Raw genomic sequence first — 19020 nt, 5'->3', positions numbered from 1 at the left:
CTGGGGAGGCTGGGGTGCGCTTGAGCCTGGATTCACTCTGTTGAGAGCAGGTCTGAGAATGAGCCCAGAGGGGGAAGGGGGGTCCAGACAGAGGAAAGATATGGTGGTCAAGGGTTGCCCCAGGGAATCTGGAAAAAGGGGTATTTCCTCCTGGAAGGACGGATCCGGAGGGTCTGGGAAAACAGGCATCCCTTGCTAGGCTTTCTTGTGATTCATAAATGTTGTTTTTTTTACAGTTTGAAGGCAAGACCCTCCCCGAGCAAAAGGATTACAGCTTCCTTTAGTGCCGTGTTCTGGAAGCTGAGGGATGACGTGATGGGTGATGATGGATCGAGGAGGAGGGAGAGACAGGTAATGTGATAGTTAATTTTACGTGTCAACTTGACGAAGCCACAAGGTGCCCAGGTAGTTGGTCAAACATGATTGTGTGTGTGTGTGTGTGTGTGTGTGTGTGTGTGTGTGTGTGTGTGGTGGTTCTGTGAGATGCACAGTTGAGTTGGTGGACTGAGCAAAGCAGAGCGCCCTTCCAGTGCGGGCAGGCCCCCTCCAGTCGTGAGGAAGGAGTAGAAATAAAGGTCAAATAGAAAGAGTTCTTCCTCTCTTTCTGTGGACTGTTTTGGAGCTGGGACATGTATACTTGGACTGGAACTTACACCATTGTCTCTCCTGGGGCCCCACCCGGCAGAGGGCAGATTGTGGGATCCCGTGAGCCAAGCCCTTGAAATAAATTGGTTTACAGGTAGGTAGACAGGCAGGTCTCCTGTTCATTGTTTCTCTGAAGAACCATACAGGTAACCAAGTGGAAGGCAAAATAGAAAGCCTGTAGAAGGCCCTGGGGTCTGGAGGGAGGAGGCCCGCTGAGGTTCCCAGCGGGGTCAGCGAGGCGAATCTGATGGACCCCAGGCCTTCCTGCGGACTCCAGGGCTTCCACGTTTCCAGTTCTCTGAGAGCTGGGGGAGGGCCATGTACAAACCCCCATGGCGGTTGCATTTATGAAGATCCCGTGACAGGCACCCCTCGGAGATAGTGCGGGTTTTGTTCCAGACCATTGCAGTAAAGTGAGTCGTAACCTTTTTTTTGTGGGAGGAGGGTTTTGCCTTAAATTTGGAAAAAATATAACGTATGTGAAGCGTTATAAACCAAGGTCTACCTTTATTTCCCGAGGACCTCTGAGGATAGGCATGTGTTACCTGCAGACCCCTCTGACGTGGTGGACTGTCAGCTTAACGCGCACACAGCTCAGAGGACACCTTGCTCCGCGCGGCTGGAGGACGTGCAGATTTAAGCCCAGTCCAGACGGCCGCATAGTGAGCGTGACAAGGCCAGATGAAGGTGAACAGGGGCCAGGTGGCGCAGGGAAAGCTGCTTTGTATGCAGCACTCCTGCTGGGCCGGCTAGGAGCCATGCTGAGGAGACAGGGCCCAGCGTGGAGGGGGTGGTCCCTGACGAGTGAGGGAGCCTGTCACCATCGTCATCTGAGGGCCAGGCTGCTGTTGGTGCTGGGCAAGCCTGTCATGTGGGGGTAGCAGGGCCCTGCCTGGCTCCTGTGCTGGGGTTTAGGGAAGAACCTGGGTCGAGAGGAACTAGGGTACTGGGAAGCCCTCAACGCCAGGAATGGGGTCCAGCAGAACACGGCAGAGAGCCAGCTCCAAGAACTGGGCCATGCCCCTCCCCTGGGCTCCCTCACCATATTGTAAGTGCCACTTTGTTGTCACCTCTGTCAGTGATGAGTTCTGGGGGCCAGGGCCCTGCAGAGTGCTTGGCACATAGCAAGTGTCCTGAACCAATAGGGGACTCGATGTGCTGTCCCTGCACAGTAACCCTGAGCTCCTCACTGAGAGCCGGCCTGGCCCTGAGCCTGGACCAGGGAACCTGGCAGGAGGTGTGGGGCTGAGGGCTGGGCAGGCCCCAGCAGTCACAGCTCTCTGGATGGGTTATACTGTCACGGCTTTTAGAGGGGTGAGGACACAATGGAATCCCTTTTGTTTAATCAAGAATTAGGTAAAAATAGCCCTGCCAATGTGGCTCAGTGGTTGAGCATTGACCTATGAACCAGGAGGTCACAGTTTGATTCCTGGTCAGGGCACATGCCCGGGTTGCGGGCTTGATCCTCAGTAGGGACATGCAGGAGGCAACTGATCAGTGATTCTCATCATTGATGTCTCTCTCTCTCTCTCTCTCTTCCTCTCTGAAATCAATAAAATATGCTTTTTACAAACTTATAAAAAATACAGTAACACTTTAGGGGGCTCGGCAAATGGGTGGCTTACTTCAGTGTTTGATTCAATGCAAGTGGTCTTCCCTAGGGAGCCACCTTCACAGAAGTTTTGCCACACAGAGGCCTCCCTCCTCAGCTTCAAGCTGGAGCCCAGGGCCCCAGAGGTTCCCTTGTCACATGGCCCGGTGCCTGCAGGAGGTCAGAGAGGTCTGCAGGCTGCAGCATGGGCCTGGGACAGACCGGCATTGCTGCATTACAAAGCCTGGACCAACAGCGCCATTACTGTAATCTCTGTCTCCACGTCCCAGCCCATTGGCCATTCAGGTGACAGAGGTGGATCCCGGACCCGAGCTCTCACTCTGCCAGTTCGCAGCTGCTGGGAGGTTTATCCCTGCTCCCGTGTCCACTGCAACCTTCCCTTTCAGACCTTCTCTGCTACCTCCCTTGTGCGCTAAAAACAGCAGAACGCTCAATCCAGTTTTCTTATGAGGGCACTTGTGATAAGACAGAGGAAATGCACTGGGAAGGTGTGGCAGAGATTGGCTACCTACTCCTTAAGCTCATTTTCTCTTATTCTTGGGAGAACCTTGGTCGCATGTCCCAGCATCCTTTGCAGTCGGGTGTGGCCTTGTGGTTGTGGTCTAGCCAAAGAAGTGGGAGTGATGCAGGCTGCTCCCAGGACCGAGGCTGGAACCCTCCCACGTGATCCTCGTGGCAACCAGGCAGAAAGTACAGTTGAGAGCCAGCTCAACTGCAGGGGTTAGGGGCACAGCCCCCGTGCAGTTTTCAATCCACGAATAACTTCTGACTCCTCAAAACGTAACTGCTAACAGCCTGCTGTTGACAGGAAGCCTCACCATTAACATGTATTTTCTATGTTATATGTATTATATACTGTACCCTTATAATAAGGCTAGACAAAAGAAAATGGTAAGGAAATCGTAAGGAAAACATTTCTAGCACGGTACGTATTTATTGAAAACAAAAATGTGCATGTAAGTGACCCGTGCAGTTCAAACCGGTGTTGTTCAGGGTCAACTATAATCCCTCCACAAGAGCCATCCAAAGAGGATGCACCCAGTTTCATTGCTTCCGTGCCAAATGGGGATTTGGAGGTGTCCGATGTACAGGGAAGGCTGCTGGGACTAGGATGGCAGCTGTAGAGAGCCTGCAAGCCCAGAGGCCGACAGAGCCAGGAGTATAGCTGCCCTCCTCTATTTGGACTCCACCAAGGAGGCAAAGGGACACCGGCCAAGCGAGGTGGCCGAGGGGCCATATTTGGCAGGAGCAGGGAGCCTCTGATGGTTGGTGGCTCTTTATCTCCCATGCAGGCTACTCTGTAACTGCCGGCTGTGGGCAGAGGAGCAGGTCCCCCTCGCTGGGTCCCCAGAGGCCCTGGCAAACACGCCCCTGTCGTGCGAATGCACAGGAGGAAAAAGCCCGTAATCCTCACACAATACCTTCGCTCTGATGTGTCACTTACCGTTAGATATAGCGAATTAGCTGGAGATTTACATTCTTCTGTTCACAATATTATGTTTTGTTCCTGAAATAGAGGTCCTAGAAGTTCCCATGGTAGAAACTGGATCATTGTTCCATAGAAACAATATAATAGGATTATGATTCCAGCCAAAATCAGGCACACTATTTATAGAGATGATCAGAAATTGCATAGTAACCAACGTGTCAACAAGCAAAGGTGACCGTCCTGATGTGGTAAAGCTTTGTGAGGCGTCTGTAAATCAGTCCAGTAGGATAATGCAGTAGCCAATCACATTAAATCTCTGAAAGATGTATGTGAGAGGCTCTGGGGTAGGAACCAGCGAGCCCCTCTGGCTGAGGGCTGTGCCCGACCGTGGGTGATGTTCCCAGGCTGTTGTGAGAGCCAGTCACCTGGGTCAGGTCCATCCGAGGGGCCTGGAGACCACAGCCGACAGGATCCTGGGCACCTTGATGAAATATTCTGTCCCAATCCAAGGCCTTTAGAATGCTGGGCCACCCAGTGGTCAGATAGGCCCTACAAGCAGGGGTGACATTCATGTTCTCTGGGCTACCTGTGGCTGAGCTGGGCTTCATCGTAGCCTAGATCCTGGGATTCTATCCCCCTGCAATCACAAGAGACCAGACCCAGAGGCCTAAGGCCAGTTTTCAATCCCCTCTTCCCCACCAGCCTTTCCACACAACTCTGTCTTCAAGAAGCTGAAAACCCTTGGAAAGGAAATCAGTGGCGTCGTTGGAGAAGAGAGACGTGTGGCTGCCTCTGTGTCTCCGTTGTGAATGCGCCTTTTCCACCAAATCCAGTGGAACCTGGGTGGGCGTATGCTCCTGGCCCCATACCAATGGGTGTTGCCAGGGACGGGGGTTAGGAAGAGCGGAGCTGGCATCTTCAGGAGGAACTGCCCACAGCTTGCAGGGAACAGTTATGCTGGAGCAACACCCAATGTCGCCGTGTCGCCCTAGTGCTTTGTGCAGTGGCGACATCTTAAGAAGGAAACAGGTTTGTCAAGCGGATTTCCTGAGCCCTCCCAGAGCGCATCCATGACGACAGTGAGGTATTGGGAGCCTGATGGTGAGCATCGTGAGAAGGCACAAGCCTGGAGCTGTGGGTCTCATTAAATGTCTGTCCAAACGATGGTGATTCACGTGTGTAATTTATAGAGTAGTTTCACAAGGAGACCTTGATTTCTTTAAAGACCCAGTTTCCTGATGGGTAGGCCATGGGCTCATGGGATCTGCTTGGCTAGAAGGAGGCTCAGGGAACAGCAGCTCAGCCCAGCCAAGCAAAGGCAGGAGATCTGCAGCCACAGCGAGGAGGAGATGCTGCCACATCCGGTAACTTCAGTCGCAGCCAGCCAGTTTCACTGGAGTGGCACGCTCAGGCCCTGGGGTTTTTATAAAGCTCCGTGAGGGTGAGGGGGCTGGGAAGCTCCCCACCACTCCCTCCCTCCCCACCCTGAACAGAGTGACAGTCATATTCTCCTTTGGTTGTGGCAGAGTAAGAGCAAGGGCTGTCACCAGGTTGGGGGCTGTGAAATAACCCCCAGGAAATGCAACAGAAAGGCCGCAGGTGGCTCCCAGGAAGTCCCAGTGCTTGGGGCCTCTGGGCAGGACAGGCACAGGCAGGGTTGGATTGGAGGGAGGTGCAAGGAGTCATTGCGAGGTGTGTTTGGCATGGACTTCACATGCAGTTTGCGTTGGTTCCTGCACCCCTGTGCTGTCTGTCCTCTATTCCCAAACTGCCCTTTCTGGAAGAACTAGTATTCTTTAGAATCTGCCCCTCTCCCCCCCATCCCTGAGGCTTCTCACCTTTAGCATTGTCCACGGGTGACTTCTTGCCACAACCCTCTTCCAGGATGATGGAAGAAGCAGGAGCAGAGACTGGTGGTGGGGAGAGGGGATAGGGCCAGCCGTGCAGTCAGACAGGGAGTTAGAACTCATCCTGCCGAGACTGAAGCTGCCCCTTCCCTGGTCGCCCCCCCCCCCCCCCCCAAGCACAGGACAGAAAAACCCAGGTTAGCACGGTACCTGCACCTTAGACCAGAGAGGCTTCTCAACCCAAGACAGCTTCCAGTCCGAGGGAGGGTCCATCCCCATCAGGAGAGCATGGCAGAGGGAACTGTGGGCTCCGGAAGCCAGTGTGTGGGCAGACACCTCCTCCTGGTCTACTCAGCAGGGAGACGAGCCTACTGGGGAGGAGCCAGCAGTTCTTGCTTCTCCTGAGCTGTGCCCTGTGCCTCTGGGTGGACTTTGCAGGACACCTTCCCCCACGCGGCAGTCAGACCTGAGTCCCTCATCTCAGCGGCCAAGGCGCCCCAGGCTCACAGCTGCGGTGACACTCCAGGGTGGCATGTGGGTGCTGGGCATTGTGACCTCAGCTGCTCCACACAGAGGGGTGGTCACCCGGCCCTCACCTGGGCCTGCAATCTGCACAGGACAGTGGCCTGGTCACAGGGCCCGTTGTGGGGAGGTTGGGAAAAGAACACTCTGGCCTCCTCCATCATGTCGGCCAAGAAAGCAGAACTGAAGAAAGCAAACCTGGTAAAGGAGAAAGAGCTGGACCCTGGGGGCCTCTGAGCCCCCATGAAGGGAGGAGGGGTGGGGGTGGGTACAGAGACCCCCTGATGAAAGCTGGGCTTCTCTTTCTCTGTCGGAGCATGAAGTGACCGCTTACCCCGGAAGGAGGGTGGGACTGATTCCTGGCCTCGATCTGGGAAGGAAAGCAGCCTCGGCTGGCTCCCTCCGGGACAAGGACCCATAGTACCAACCCCACCCTACTCCTCCCGAGGGCATGACCCCACCCGGCCTGCGCCAGGCCCGCATCTAATGGGCATGTCTAAGGTGTACAACAACTTTATTATATAAATATACTTACCTTCCTCACTTTACAGATGAGGAAATGGAGGCCAGAAAGACTAAACAGCTTGCCCAAGTTGGCATGGCCAGTAGGGAGGACAGCTGAGATTAGAACCTGAGTCTGCGCTCCTGAAAGAGTACTTATGTGGCTTCTTAAAGTTCCCGTAAAATTCCTCTCTGCCCAGGCACCCCCAGCAGGGAGAGAGCTGGCTGCTGAACGGGCAGGTGATGCTCATGAGAGATGTGTAACAGCAGGACAAAATTGGAGTTGTCCTGAGTCGGGGACTGGGGGACATGTGGGCTTGGGCTCAAGCACAGTTGGACAGGCAGGGCCGGGTGAGGGTCCTCCTGTCAGGGCCCAGGGGTAGCCACCCTGGTCCTGATGCCTGTATCCCAACTGCCTCTCTCCGCAGAGCAAGAACTACAAGGCAGTTTGCCTGGAATTGAAGCCAGAGCCGATCAAAGTAAGAAGCTCTTTTGAGCCCATGCCAGCACCCAGGCCTGAGAGCTGTGGGGAGCTGACCTGGAGTCAGGGGCCATTCGCTTTGCTGTGGCCAAGACCTGTCCCAGGTGCTGGGGGTACACTGAGAGACAGACAAGCTCTCTGCTCTCATAGAATGTCACACTAGTAACTAATCGGATAAATGCACACATCAGGAAACAAAATCAGTAGTGTTAGTGCCACATAGAGAATTAAAACAGGGAGATCTGACGGGGAGGCTGCTATAAATCAGGGGTCAGGATCGGCCTCTCTTTGTGCTGAGAGCTGAAGGATGAGACTCTGGCCACTCAAGGACTAAGGAAGAGCACTGTAGGTTGAGGAAGCAGCTGTGCAAAGGTCCTGAGGCAGGAGTGAGCCTGGCTGCTCAGGGACAGAGCTGAGGCCCAGGAGGGGAGAGGAATGAGAGGAGCTCAGAGAGAATTGAAGGATGGAGGAAACTGCTGCACAGGTGGGGCCACCAGCTCCCCTCTGTCTACCCTGGCTGGGAGGGAGGAACAGAAACTCGGGGTGATCTCTCCCGCCTTATCTACTTCACACCTGCAGTTTCCAATACCCTGTGTTTCTGGTTTTAATCAACAGACATATGAATACAAAAGAATTAAACCAGAAGGGCCATTTACCAAAACGGGAGGGACGAGGGAGCTAAAGGTAGGTGTTTGAACCCAGGCTGCGGGGGTGGTGTCAACCCAGTGAAGAGGGGCTGGGCAGCTAAACAACTTCCATGGGGGATAAACTGTGGCAGCGGGCCCTGTGACTCCATTCTCTTCAGTTCTTTTGGTTTGTTTCCTTTAACTCTTTATTGTGAAACTAGAGGCCCAGTGCACGAAATCATGCACCAGTGGGTCCCTCGGCCTGGCCAGCGGGATCAGGCCGAAACTGGCTCTCAAACATCCCCTGAGGGGTCCCGGATTTCGAGAGGGCACAGGCCAGGCCAAGGGACCCCACTGATGCACAATTGGGGCCGGGGAGGGACGCGGGAGGTTGGCCAGCTAGAGAGGGACCGCAGGAGGGCTCCAGGGCGTGTCCGGCCCATCTTGCTCAGTCCTGATCGGTTGGACCCCAACAGCAAGCTAACCTACCAGTTGGAGCATCTGCCCCCTGGTGGCCAGTGCATGTCATAGAGAACGGTTGAGCGGCCTTAGCATATCATTACATATTATGCTTTGATTGGTTGAACGAACGACCAAATGACCAGACACTTAGCATATTAGGCTTTTATTATATAGGGTAATTTCAGACTTAGAGAAAAGTTTCAAAAAATGACACAATGAATTCTAAGTATACTCTTTGCCCAGATTCCCCAAATGTTGGCATTTAATCATGGTTCTTTCCCTCTATCTCATATATTTATATATTCACACACATACACGCACACACACAATGAATATATATATTTCCTGAACTATTTGGTAGCATGTTTCTCTCAAATTTTGGTATAAATTTCCTAAAAACAAGAACGCTCTCTTATATGGCCAGTAATATTATCAGATATCAAAACTAGGAAATTAACTTTGACACAGTATTCATCTACAGCCTTTATTCTAATTTCAACAATGACCCCACTAATGTCTTTCATAACAAGAGAAAAAACAGCCTTTTGGTAGAGACCATTCATTTTGTAGAATGAGCCTTATTTGGGGTTGTTTGTACATTTTTGGCGGCCATATCCCAGAAGTGTCAAAGGCACATGATGTCTGGATGTCCCACTCTCTCCTGTTTTCTTTCTTTTTTAAAACATATTTTTACTGATTTCAGAGAGGAAGGGAGAGAGAGAAAAAGAGGTGCGGGGACAGAGAAACATCAATGATGAGAGAGAATCATTGATTGGCTGTCTCCTGCATGTCCCCTACTGGGGATCAAGTCCACAACCCCAGGCATGTGCCCTCACCAGGAATTGAACGGTGATGCTCAACCACTGAGCCACACTGGCCGGACTCTCCTATTTTCTTAGTAGCCTCCTTTCTCTCCTCCCTGATGGGAAGTCTCTCTGTCCTTCCTTATCCGCGCCCCTGGATCTTTTCTTTCCTCCTTTGGCACTTGCCCTTCCATCCAAGACATTTCTTTACTCTTCCTCTTCCCAATTTTATTTCCTCAGAATGATCTCAGGGAGGTGAGGGAAGAGCTCAAGGAAAAGATGGAGGAGATCAAACAGGTAACAGGACGGGACTTTCCAGAACTTGAAGGTGAAGGGTAGCTTCCAGGAAAGTGCAGTGCCTGACTTTGAACAGGGAAGGAAATCACGAGTTGCACGGAGAAAGCACCCCAATAAACTCAGCCCAAATCCCCTAGAGCAGTGGTCGGCAACTGTGGCTCCTTGAGTGTGGCTCTTCCACAAAATACCACGTGCGGGCGCACACGTACAGTGCGATTGAAACTTCGTGGCCACACTCCAGGGGCCAAAGAACCGCATGTGGCTCGCGAGCCGCAGTTTGCCGACCATGGCCCTAGAGCATTTAAGTGTTGGGCAGCTTAGGATAGTTACTAGTATTTGTTTGATGCTTCAACCCAATGATTGAGTGATAAGGACTCCTAAGGTGTCTTAGGGATAAGGTTGGGGAGATACAACTTCAGTGACAGAGAGGGGCTGATTGGAATTTGGGGGCAGTCAGGACCAGTTCAGTTTTTCTTACTCACCTCCCCTTAGCAAGCTGCAGAGCAAGACCTCTTCTCGTTTCCTTGATGGGACAACCTAGAGCAGGGGTGGGCAACCTTTTTGTGAGTGCGTGCCAAAACCAGTAAACCTCTGACTCAAAATTCTTCTGCATGCCAAGCCTAATTTTTTGAGAATATGTTACGCCTACTTGATATTTCTTAAGGTGTACGTATGGGAAGAACCTTGAAGAAAGAATAAAATTCATTCAAGCGACAAAAACACAGTATATGATGATGAAAAATACATTTATTTTTTAATGTATACATGTACGCTGATAGTTCGACAGAAAACTTTATGATTCCGTTTGATATTATCAGTGGGACTTTTGCTGCTGCATCACTGATGACAGAGATTTTACATCAGGTTTATATTTCGTGACCTTTAGAGATATGCACGAGCTACTACTTTCATCTGTCAGGCTACTCCTATTATGAGACTTAACAAAATTCATCACTGAGAACAAAGATTCACAAGCGTATGTGGATGAAACCAAAACACTGGTCGGATCTAGGAAGGCAGAAAGAGTTAAGGCAGAGGCATAGAAATTGCTCTTCCCCTCTCTCGTTAATCCATGTTTATGGTCTTTAAGATAACTTGTTATGTAAAATTAGTTATTTATCTAAGATGCAACTACACTGAATTTATCTGAAAAGTAAAAAAAGTCTATATTAAGAAAAAAATTGTAAATGGAAGATTATAAGAGAGGGTTGCGCGTGCCAGCAAAAGTTACTTGCGTGCCATGTTTGGCACGCGTGCCAGGGGTTGACCACCCCTGACCTAGAGCATCCTTACAAAGAAGGGGAATGCTCACACGAGAAGGTGTTGCTGCAGCTGTGGTCTGAGCTCCACATGGAAGCCTGGCAGTGGCCAGATCTAAGTTGTGCCAAGGCTGGTGGTGGTGGTGACTAGATTCTAACTGCACCCTAGTCCCTTCCCTGACCCCTTGAGAAGAAGTGGCTTTAATGGGCCATGATTAGTCCATTCCTTGAGCTTCATTCAGCTCACTCCAGCAGAGCAGCTGCTGGCCTTTGCTTAAAATGACTCCACGGTCAGTAATATAGGCTCTTTGCTTTTCTTCCTTGTTAGATAAAATGTGTAATGGACAAGGATTTTGATAAACTCCAAGAATTTGTGGAGATTATGAAGGTAAGCATTTACGTGGGCCAGTACCATCCTAGGATTTGTGGAAGGCAATACCAGGTCCTGCCCCAAATTCTATTGCAAGGAAGAATTTACAGGTGAGTAACAAGCTAAATGATAACTCTATGTCACTTTATTAAGAGTTGAGAGACGTGAGTAATGAAGGTGGGCTGGAGTAACCAGAAAAGTCCTTACAGAAAAAGTGAGTCTTCCGGTGCCCTGCACGCTGCTTTGAAGGCTTAATGCAAATCTAACCAAAAGCCCAATAAGATTATTTTTGAACTCACTAGTCACTAAGAGGATCATCTAGATACTAGAACCATGGTTCTCAGACTTTGGTGTGTTGCAGAATCACCAACACAAGTAAACACAGCAAAGCCTGAGTCCTATTTCGATGGGACCTGCAACTACCCCTACTGGATATTAAAACTCATAATAAAGCCACAATATCAAGTTACGGTGGAACAGCCCAAGGATAACCAGCACAGAGAACCCTGTAAGAGCCTCTCTGCCTGGGTACAATGAGGATACTTGTGAGGATTCCTAAAATTCACATGCCCAGGCCCAGGCCCAGATTAACAGGCTGGGGCACAGTTGTGATGCTCTCCCCGGATGAGAACCTGGTCCTCAGCACCTCTGCAGTAGCTATTCACCTGGCTGCACTCACCTGCACTGTGGCTCTGACCTGCCCCCTTATACCCAGGCTGCACCCCATAACGAAATTGCATCAGAACGTCTTGGGATGAGGTCCAGGGTCAGTAGTTTTTCAAGTCCCCAGATGATTCCATTGTACACTCAAGTTTGGGAACCTTCCTCCCAGCTCTATAAAATTTAAAATACAATGAAGATGTTTTTTAAAGGTCAGCGAGAAGGAAAGGATTATGTAATATTAACATTACTTGACTATATGAAGAAAAGACTTAATTCATTTAACTCTGTAAACTGAAATAGTCTACAACATGAATTTAAATATTAAATTAAAAACAATAAGTATTTAACCAGATGTTCTAAGTATAAATACAATGTGAGAAATCACAAAAGAAATATTGATATATTTAACAATATTTTGAAAAATTGAAATTATCACAGAAAAGCACCATAAACAATTAAAAAGCCAACAACAGTTTTGGAGAAACAATTTTTTTCCACAAATATGATAGGCATAGACAACAGTTTTTTTTAAAAAATTAAATCTTTATTGTTCAGATTATTACATTTGTTCCTCTTTTTTCCCCACATAACTCCCCTCCTCCCAGTTCCCACCCCACCTTCCGCCCTCACTTCCCACCCACTGTCCTCATCCATAGGTGCACGATTTTTGTCCAGTCTCTTCCCACATCCCCCACACCCCTTTCCCCCCCAAGAATAGTCAGTCCATTCCCTTTCTATGTCCCTGATTCTATTATAATCACCAGTTCATTCTGTTCATTATTTATTCACTTGATTATTTATTCACTCAGATTATTTATTCACTTGATTCTTAGATTCACTTGTTGATAGATGCATATTGTTGTTCATAATTTGTATCTTTACCTTTTTCTTCTTCTTCCTCTTCTTAAAGGATACCTTTCAGCATTTCATATAATACTGGTTTGGTGGTGATGAACTCCTTTAGCTTTTCCTTATCTGTGAAGCTCTTTATCTGACCTTCAATTCTGAATGATAGCTTTGCTGGATAAAGTAATCTTGGTTGTAGGTTCTTGGTATTCATCACTTTGAATATTTCTTGCCACTCCCTTCTGGCCTGCAAAGTTTCTGTTGAGAAATCAGCTGACAGTCGTATGGGTATTCCCTTGTAGGTAACTGAGTTTCTTTCTCTTGCTGCTTTTAAGATTCTCTCTTTGTCTTTTGCTCTTGGCATTCTAATTATGATGTGTCTTGGTGTGGTCCTCTTTGGATTCCTTTTGTTTGGGGTTCTCTGCACTTCCTGGACTTGTAAGTCTATTTCTTTCACCAGGTAGGGGAAGTTTTCTGTCATTATTTCTTTAAATAGGTTTTCAGTATCTTGCTCTCTCTCATCTTCTGGCACCCCTATAATTCTGATGTTGGTACGCTTGAAGCTGTCCCAGAGGCTCCTTACACTATCTTCATATTTTCGGATTCTTTTTTCATTTTGCTTTTCCGGTTGGGTGTTTTTTGCTTCTTCGCATTTCAAATCTTTGACTTGATTCTTGCGCTCCTCTGGTCTGCTGTTGGGAGTCTGTATAATATTCTTTATTTCAGTCAGTGTATGCTTAATTTCTAGTTGGTCCTTTAACACAACATTGAGGGTCTCATTAGATTTCTTGAGGATCTCACTATATTTATCGGCGGTCTCACCAGTCTTTTCGAGGGCCTTATTAAATTTATCGGCGGCTTCTAGACAGTTCTTGAGAGACCTTAAAAGTGTGGTTTTGAACTCTATATCCAGCATTTTGCTTTCCTCCATTTCTGTCATTTGTGTCCTGTTTCTTTGTCTCCGCATTTTTTATGCTTTCTTGGTGCACCCCCTAATGGTCTTTGTGCGCAGTCTTGTTGTAGTTAAGCCTTGATTGTTGTAGGTAACACTGGGGGGGATTTGACCTCCAGGCCAACCAGCTATGAGAATCAGCTGTGTCTGCAGTGGGAGAACTTCTGTCCTCTAGGGAGGTGCTAATCTAGCCTTTGCCTGAGGCTATCTAGCAAATGCCTCTGTGCAAGGCTTGGGTGGGGCGGGTCCCAGGGGATCAACAGGGCGGGTGGAGTGAGCAGTTATGGCTGCTCTCAGACCCGTCCTCAGAGGCTCTGCCTCTCAGTGTCCCAGCAACCACTGCAAGTACTTCAGAGAGAAAGCTGCCCTCGAGTTCCGACCAATGCCAGACAGTCTCGCTTCTCCCGTATGAGTCTGGGTCCCCAGAGACTCGCCCAGAACTGGAGCCCAGAGCCTGAGACTCCTTCCCGATTAAAAAAGACAACCGCGCCCTCAGCCTCCAGCCCGCTCCACACGCACCTCTGCACCTTTGTATTTTACTTCCGCACTGCACCTCCTCTGAGTCTCGGTATGCTTTTCTCTTTCCTCCTAGTTGTAGAATTTCCCCTCAGCCAGCCTTCCTGTGGTTCTGGGTGATGTCCTTTCTGTCTTTTAGTTGTATTTTTGAAGTGGTTGTGCGAGGCAGCAATCTCTGGTATTTACCTATGCCGCCATCTTGGTTTTTCGACAACAGGTTTTTTATCTGCAACATATAAAGTTCACACAAATCAATAAGAACCAAAAAGAAAAATGGGAAAAAGGCAGGAACAGAAGGGAATATAACTAAAAAGCAATAAGCATTAAAAGAGTTTAACTCATGGGTAATCAAATAAATGTAAATGAAAACAATGATTAGATTGTCACATTCAAACAAACACAGTTTTAATTTATGATAATTATAGATAAGATAGGAATGCTTTTGTACTTCTGCTCAGAGTTCAAGTTTGTACAAAACTAAAAAGGAATTAGACTATAAGTATCAAAAAGCACTTAAACCCCTTGACTTACCAGTTCCAGTTCTCAGAACTTAACCTCTGAGAATAACCAGAAAAATTTGGAAATAATCACAATTTTAACAGTAGAAAAATAGGCAAGTAAGTTATGGTATATTCATATATGGAAAATTAGTAACTTAGAGACAGTGCTTAGGAAGAACGCTTGTAATGAGCAGTAAAATAGGCAAGATACAAGGCATGTGTACAGGCTGAGCTCAACTAAATGGGAAAAAATGGGTAAATGAACATATAGAAAAGGGACTGGAAAGAAATATGCCAAAAGGGTTATTGTTATTTCTAAATGATGACAATTTTTTCTTTTATATTCCTCTGTGTTATCCAGATTTTCTGCAAAGGGCATGTGTTATTTCTTTGGTAAAATGCAAGCACAGTGAGTGTTTTGTTAGTGGGTAGGACTGGGCATGAAAGGCACACAAAGGAGGCTATTTCTGGCATGGGCACAGCTTGCGCACAGCATGGAGGCAGGAGGAACATGAAGCGTATCCCAGTCAGTGGGGAGATCAGTCATAAAAGTGGGATCATTTGGGGAAACTGTGAGAAATAAAATGGAAGGGGCACCGAGGAAGTGGGTAATGAAGGCTTTTGAAAGACAGGCAGACCGGCTGGGACTTGGCTGTGTAAGCAGTAAGGGGCCTCTGGAGATTCTTAATCAAAGAACATGCTACGAGCAGCATTTCAGAAAGCTGAGCCGGCAGCTGTTTGCAAGGTGGCCTGGGGACCCTGGGGAGCAGGGAGGGGTCATCTGGAGCAAAAATATCAGACAGGAAGCCACATCCAGCTCAAGGTGAAGAAAGCTGGACCAGGTGTAGAAAGGAAAGGGTGAATCTGAAAGATGCATCGAAGGAAAAACAACATTCTTGGTGGCTGATGAAGGAGGAAAGCATCCATGATGACATCAAAATTTTAATCTGTGTAATTAGAAGAAAGTGGTGACAATGACAGGGGTGGTTGGGAAATAGAACTAATTTAGAAGAGAAAATGAGGTCAGTTTGGGACGTGAGGAGTTTGAAGTGGTGGTGAGACTTGTAAAAATATGGGATGTTTGACTCTGATTTTTTGGACCCAAGGGAAATTTTGACTTCAAGGATATTTTAATTCTGCTTATGAATACGAATATTTTATTCAAAATTTATACTAACATTTAAAAATGCTTTTCAAGAAGCTATTTTTTGAAATCATCTCCACCCAGTTTTTAACTGCAGTTCAGTAAACTGTTTCCCAATCTTTCATTTTTTATTAAAATTATTTTCCTCGAAACAAATTATTTTTCATTTACACTTTATGATGTTTGATCATAACAAATATTATGTCAATAACAAATATTGTCTCTGATAACATCTGCCATCTCAGAATTTCTTTTGGGACCACTATTCCTATCTAGTTCTCCCAGGTCAATTTATCTAAACTTTGCTGAGATTTTACTATCCTTTCAGTTCTTAGTAAATAATAATTGTGAGGTGCCATTTGAGCTACTATCAGTTTTGTGTTATGTTGACCATTTCTATCAGGAATTGGGTAAAAGATGGAGCAAACAAATATGAACTGTCTGGGTGTGTGGCAGGGCCAAACGTTGGGGTCAATGTGTCTTTTGGGGGGGGGGGCGGGCCACACGATTTGTTTTGTTGGTTCTGTCATTTTATAGGCATGAACCAAGGCAGGTAATGGTTTCATCTAAGTGTGAATTCAGATAAATCACTTCCTGGCCTCTGACTCGCCTGGAGACTTTGGACAAGCCCCTGATGACTCTACCTATTGCTCAGCCTAATCATGGAATGGGGGAGGGGAAAACAGGAGGCAGCCCATGCCAGCGTCACCCCATAAGCCCCCTCACCCAAGGCTGGTGAGATTCTGAGGAAGTATGATGCCGAGGTGTGATCTCCGAGTGATATTCAGAGAGGCAGGAGGAGAGGACTTCAAAAGCCCTTCAAGATGTAGGGTCTAGCTTTGAATTCTCTCTTGAAGGAAATGCAGAAGGATATGGATGAGAAGATGGATGTTTTAATAAATATACAGAAAAACAGCAAGCTGTAAGTATAACCTGCACCCATATCTCCTCGTTTCTAAAGAATCTCCCCCTTCATGTTGCTAAATGTCCTGTCTTCAGACCCTTCGAGGAGCTGTCTTGCTTTCTGTGGCCCCAACGGCTAGGAGTCAAGGCCTTCCACGGCCACCCATGCTATGGGTATCTCCTTGTCATGTTGGAATTTGTCTCCCCAACTCTGCTCCTCCCTGACTCCCCAGTCCCCTTAGAAGAGGACCAAAGGAGCATCAGGAACTCAGGCAGATAGGAAAGCCTGACACAGACTCACAGCACCGGCTCAAGAAACTGGAGGGAGTTGAAGGAGCATCGCTTTCTATTCACAAGAAGAATATGGCACTACAGAAACTCAAAAAGGACCCACTGGACTCCCTTCATCAACGTGGGACCTGCTATGTGAGTGAAGCTTGCCACCCCCCCTGCTGGGAGCTGTACCCTGGGCTCCTGCTGCTGCTTCCCCTCCCCCTGGGCCCTCCTGACTCTGGAACCTTTGGCCGTAAGGATTGCACCCCTCTGTGGTCCCGGGAAGGCCCTGGAGCCTGAAGTCCTCTCCGGGGTCTTGCCCTATAGGCCTGGGGAGAGTCCTAAGTCATGACCAAATAGGTAGGACTCAACCCTGGATGTGTCTGCCCCAAGTGCCACTGTATTGTTCTGTCCTTTCCTATAGCAAAACTTGACGAGGTGCCCAGCAGTCTGGCCATCTTGGACCAGGGAAAAATGATCTTTCTTGTGCTGTTTCTGTCCTCTACAGGAGAAATGTATGTTGTGTGCCCTAAAGAACAACCACAATCAGGGGTAGGTAGATCCATACGAAGATGTGCCTTGTCTCAGTCGGGTGCCCCGTCATCCCTAAGGCAGAGGCTCAGGCTGCATTTGCATCAGACCTTACCTGTGCCCACGCAGGCTCTGGCCCCACCACATCCACTCAGTCTTAGAGAACGTGGCACCAGGAAGGAGGATTGGGTAGCCTAGCCTGGAGGCTCCTGTGGAGGGAAGGGTGCTCGCCAGCTGCTGACCTGATCTTGCCTCAGGTTCCTGCCTTTCTCCCCATCTAGCAGGAGACTTCCACACCAGGGCTGGGCACCCTCCTCATCCTTGGCATCTGGAGCTGCATTCTGATGTACCTGTGCTTCAACCTCTACATGACCGAGGACATGCTTCCAACTTAGTGCTGCCATGGAACCCACCAGAGCTCCAGTTCCTCCTCCCCCAACTCCTTGAGCTGCACAGTAGAGGCTTGTTGCCCCTTCCATACCACCCCGCCCCAGGCCTCCCGCCACCTGGATTAAAATCTTCATTGAAAGCCAAAGTGGGTGTCACCAAACTCGAGTATGCAGACTGTCACTTCCTTTGTTCTCCAGTCCCTCTTCCTGTTTCCTGGTGGATTAGTGGGAAGTTCTGTTTTGGTCATCCTTGGGGTCATCCTCCCACCCTACTGTCTCCCTCTGCTCCACCTTATTCTGCAAAGGCCCCAGGTCAGAAGAGAGGAGAGGCCCTAGAGATATCAGACACCTTCCTGTGTAGTCACAGGAGACACCCCTACCATCCCGTCCAATCACTTCCTCCATCTTCGTGGCTCTTGCATTGTATGTGTGTGTTGAGGGCAACCTGAGAGGTGAGGTACCGTGGGGAACCCCCAGGCCCAGAGTCTAGTGTGCAGGAGGACTCAAGACCTGGTGCACAGTGGTCGCCTTGGGCGCTGAGGATCCACCCTCCTTGTCCTCTAGCAGATTTCCTCCCACCTCCACAGAAAGGACACACATCCATCCCTTCAGAGGCCTTAGGTCATTGCAAAGGTGGGGATGAGCCAGTGACCTCCCCAGCTACACTCTGTCCTGCCCCAAATCCTGCACCTCGGGGAAGATGAGGCTTGGCTGCTAGCTGAAAGTGAGAACAAAGAAAGACACAGAGAAAACAGGATTTCAATGAACTCTTCTGTCATGGGTGTGCTTCTTGGCACCAGTTTGATGGAGAAACTCATGGGAGTTCATATTTTATTTAACACCAGCTCTTGCCTGTTTCATCTCCTTGCCAAGTTGGCTGCTTCGACTTTTAGACAGTCTAGTAAATAACTGGTTGTTGCTACATAGTAATGAGCAGTGTATTGGGTGCTTTAAATCAGCGGTCGCCAACCTTTTGGACCTCATGGGCCACCAGTGGTCTGTGGACCACCAGTTGGCGACCTCTGCTTTAGATACATTATTTTATTTATTTTTTAAGATATATATTTTGAAAACAAAAAAAAAAAACCAAAAGAAAACATAAGCCTTGCCTTTATAGTTTTAAAGGAAATGGTAAACATGTATAATAAAAATCTGGACCCTAAGTAAATCAGTACAGTGGTCTTATGCATTTGATGAAAGCAGAAATGGGGCAGGAATGGGAAAGGAGAAGGCCGGGTATAGCCCTGTGTCGTTTCCCTGCCGTGGTAGCAGATTACCACACAGTCAGTGCCTGGAGGCAACACAAAGTGGGTCTCTGGACCGAACCCAGGCAGTGGCCACCTGTGTTCCTTCGGAAGGCTCTCGGGGAGAACGTTTCTTGCCGTTTCAGCTTCCAGAGGCTGCCTGCATCCCCTCTCACAGCCTCTTCCATCTTCAAAACCAGCAATG

General features: G+C 48.5%; 1 protein-coding gene across 2 annotated transcripts in view; it reads left to right on the top strand.

The window, feature by feature from the left end:
- The window catches only part of TEX35 (testis expressed 35), a 30292-nt gene extending 11762 nt beyond the window's left edge, over nt 1-18530 (top strand). Inside the window, exons 2-9 of one of the 2 annotated variants that reach the window (XM_059673956.1) lie at nt 237-351; nt 7653-7721; nt 9169-9225; nt 10813-10872; nt 16333-16397; nt 16612-16804; nt 17160-17203; nt 17467-18530. In XM_059673956.1, the coding sequence (XP_059529939.1) occupies nt 316-351; nt 7653-7721; nt 9169-9225; nt 10813-10872; nt 16333-16397; nt 16612-16804; nt 17160-17203; nt 17467-17527 (585 nt within the window). In that variant the 5' untranslated portion in view covers nt 237-315 and the 3' untranslated portion in view covers nt 17528-18530. The remainder of the gene's footprint in view (nt 1-236; nt 352-7652; nt 7722-9168; nt 9226-10812; nt 10873-16332; nt 16398-16611; nt 16805-17159; nt 17204-17466) is intronic. The other variant, XM_059673955.1, reaches the window with a different exon arrangement.
- Nucleotides 18531-19020: the final 490 nt, after the last annotated feature.

This window comes from Myotis daubentonii, chromosome 18, assembly GCF_963259705.1.
Source record: "Myotis daubentonii chromosome 18, mMyoDau2.1, whole genome shotgun sequence".
In the NCBI taxonomy this organism is placed as follows: Eukaryota; Metazoa; Chordata; class Mammalia; order Chiroptera; family Vespertilionidae; genus Myotis; species Myotis daubentonii.
Note: the sequence above shows the minus strand (reverse complement) of the source record. Positions and strands in the feature narration are given on the sequence as shown.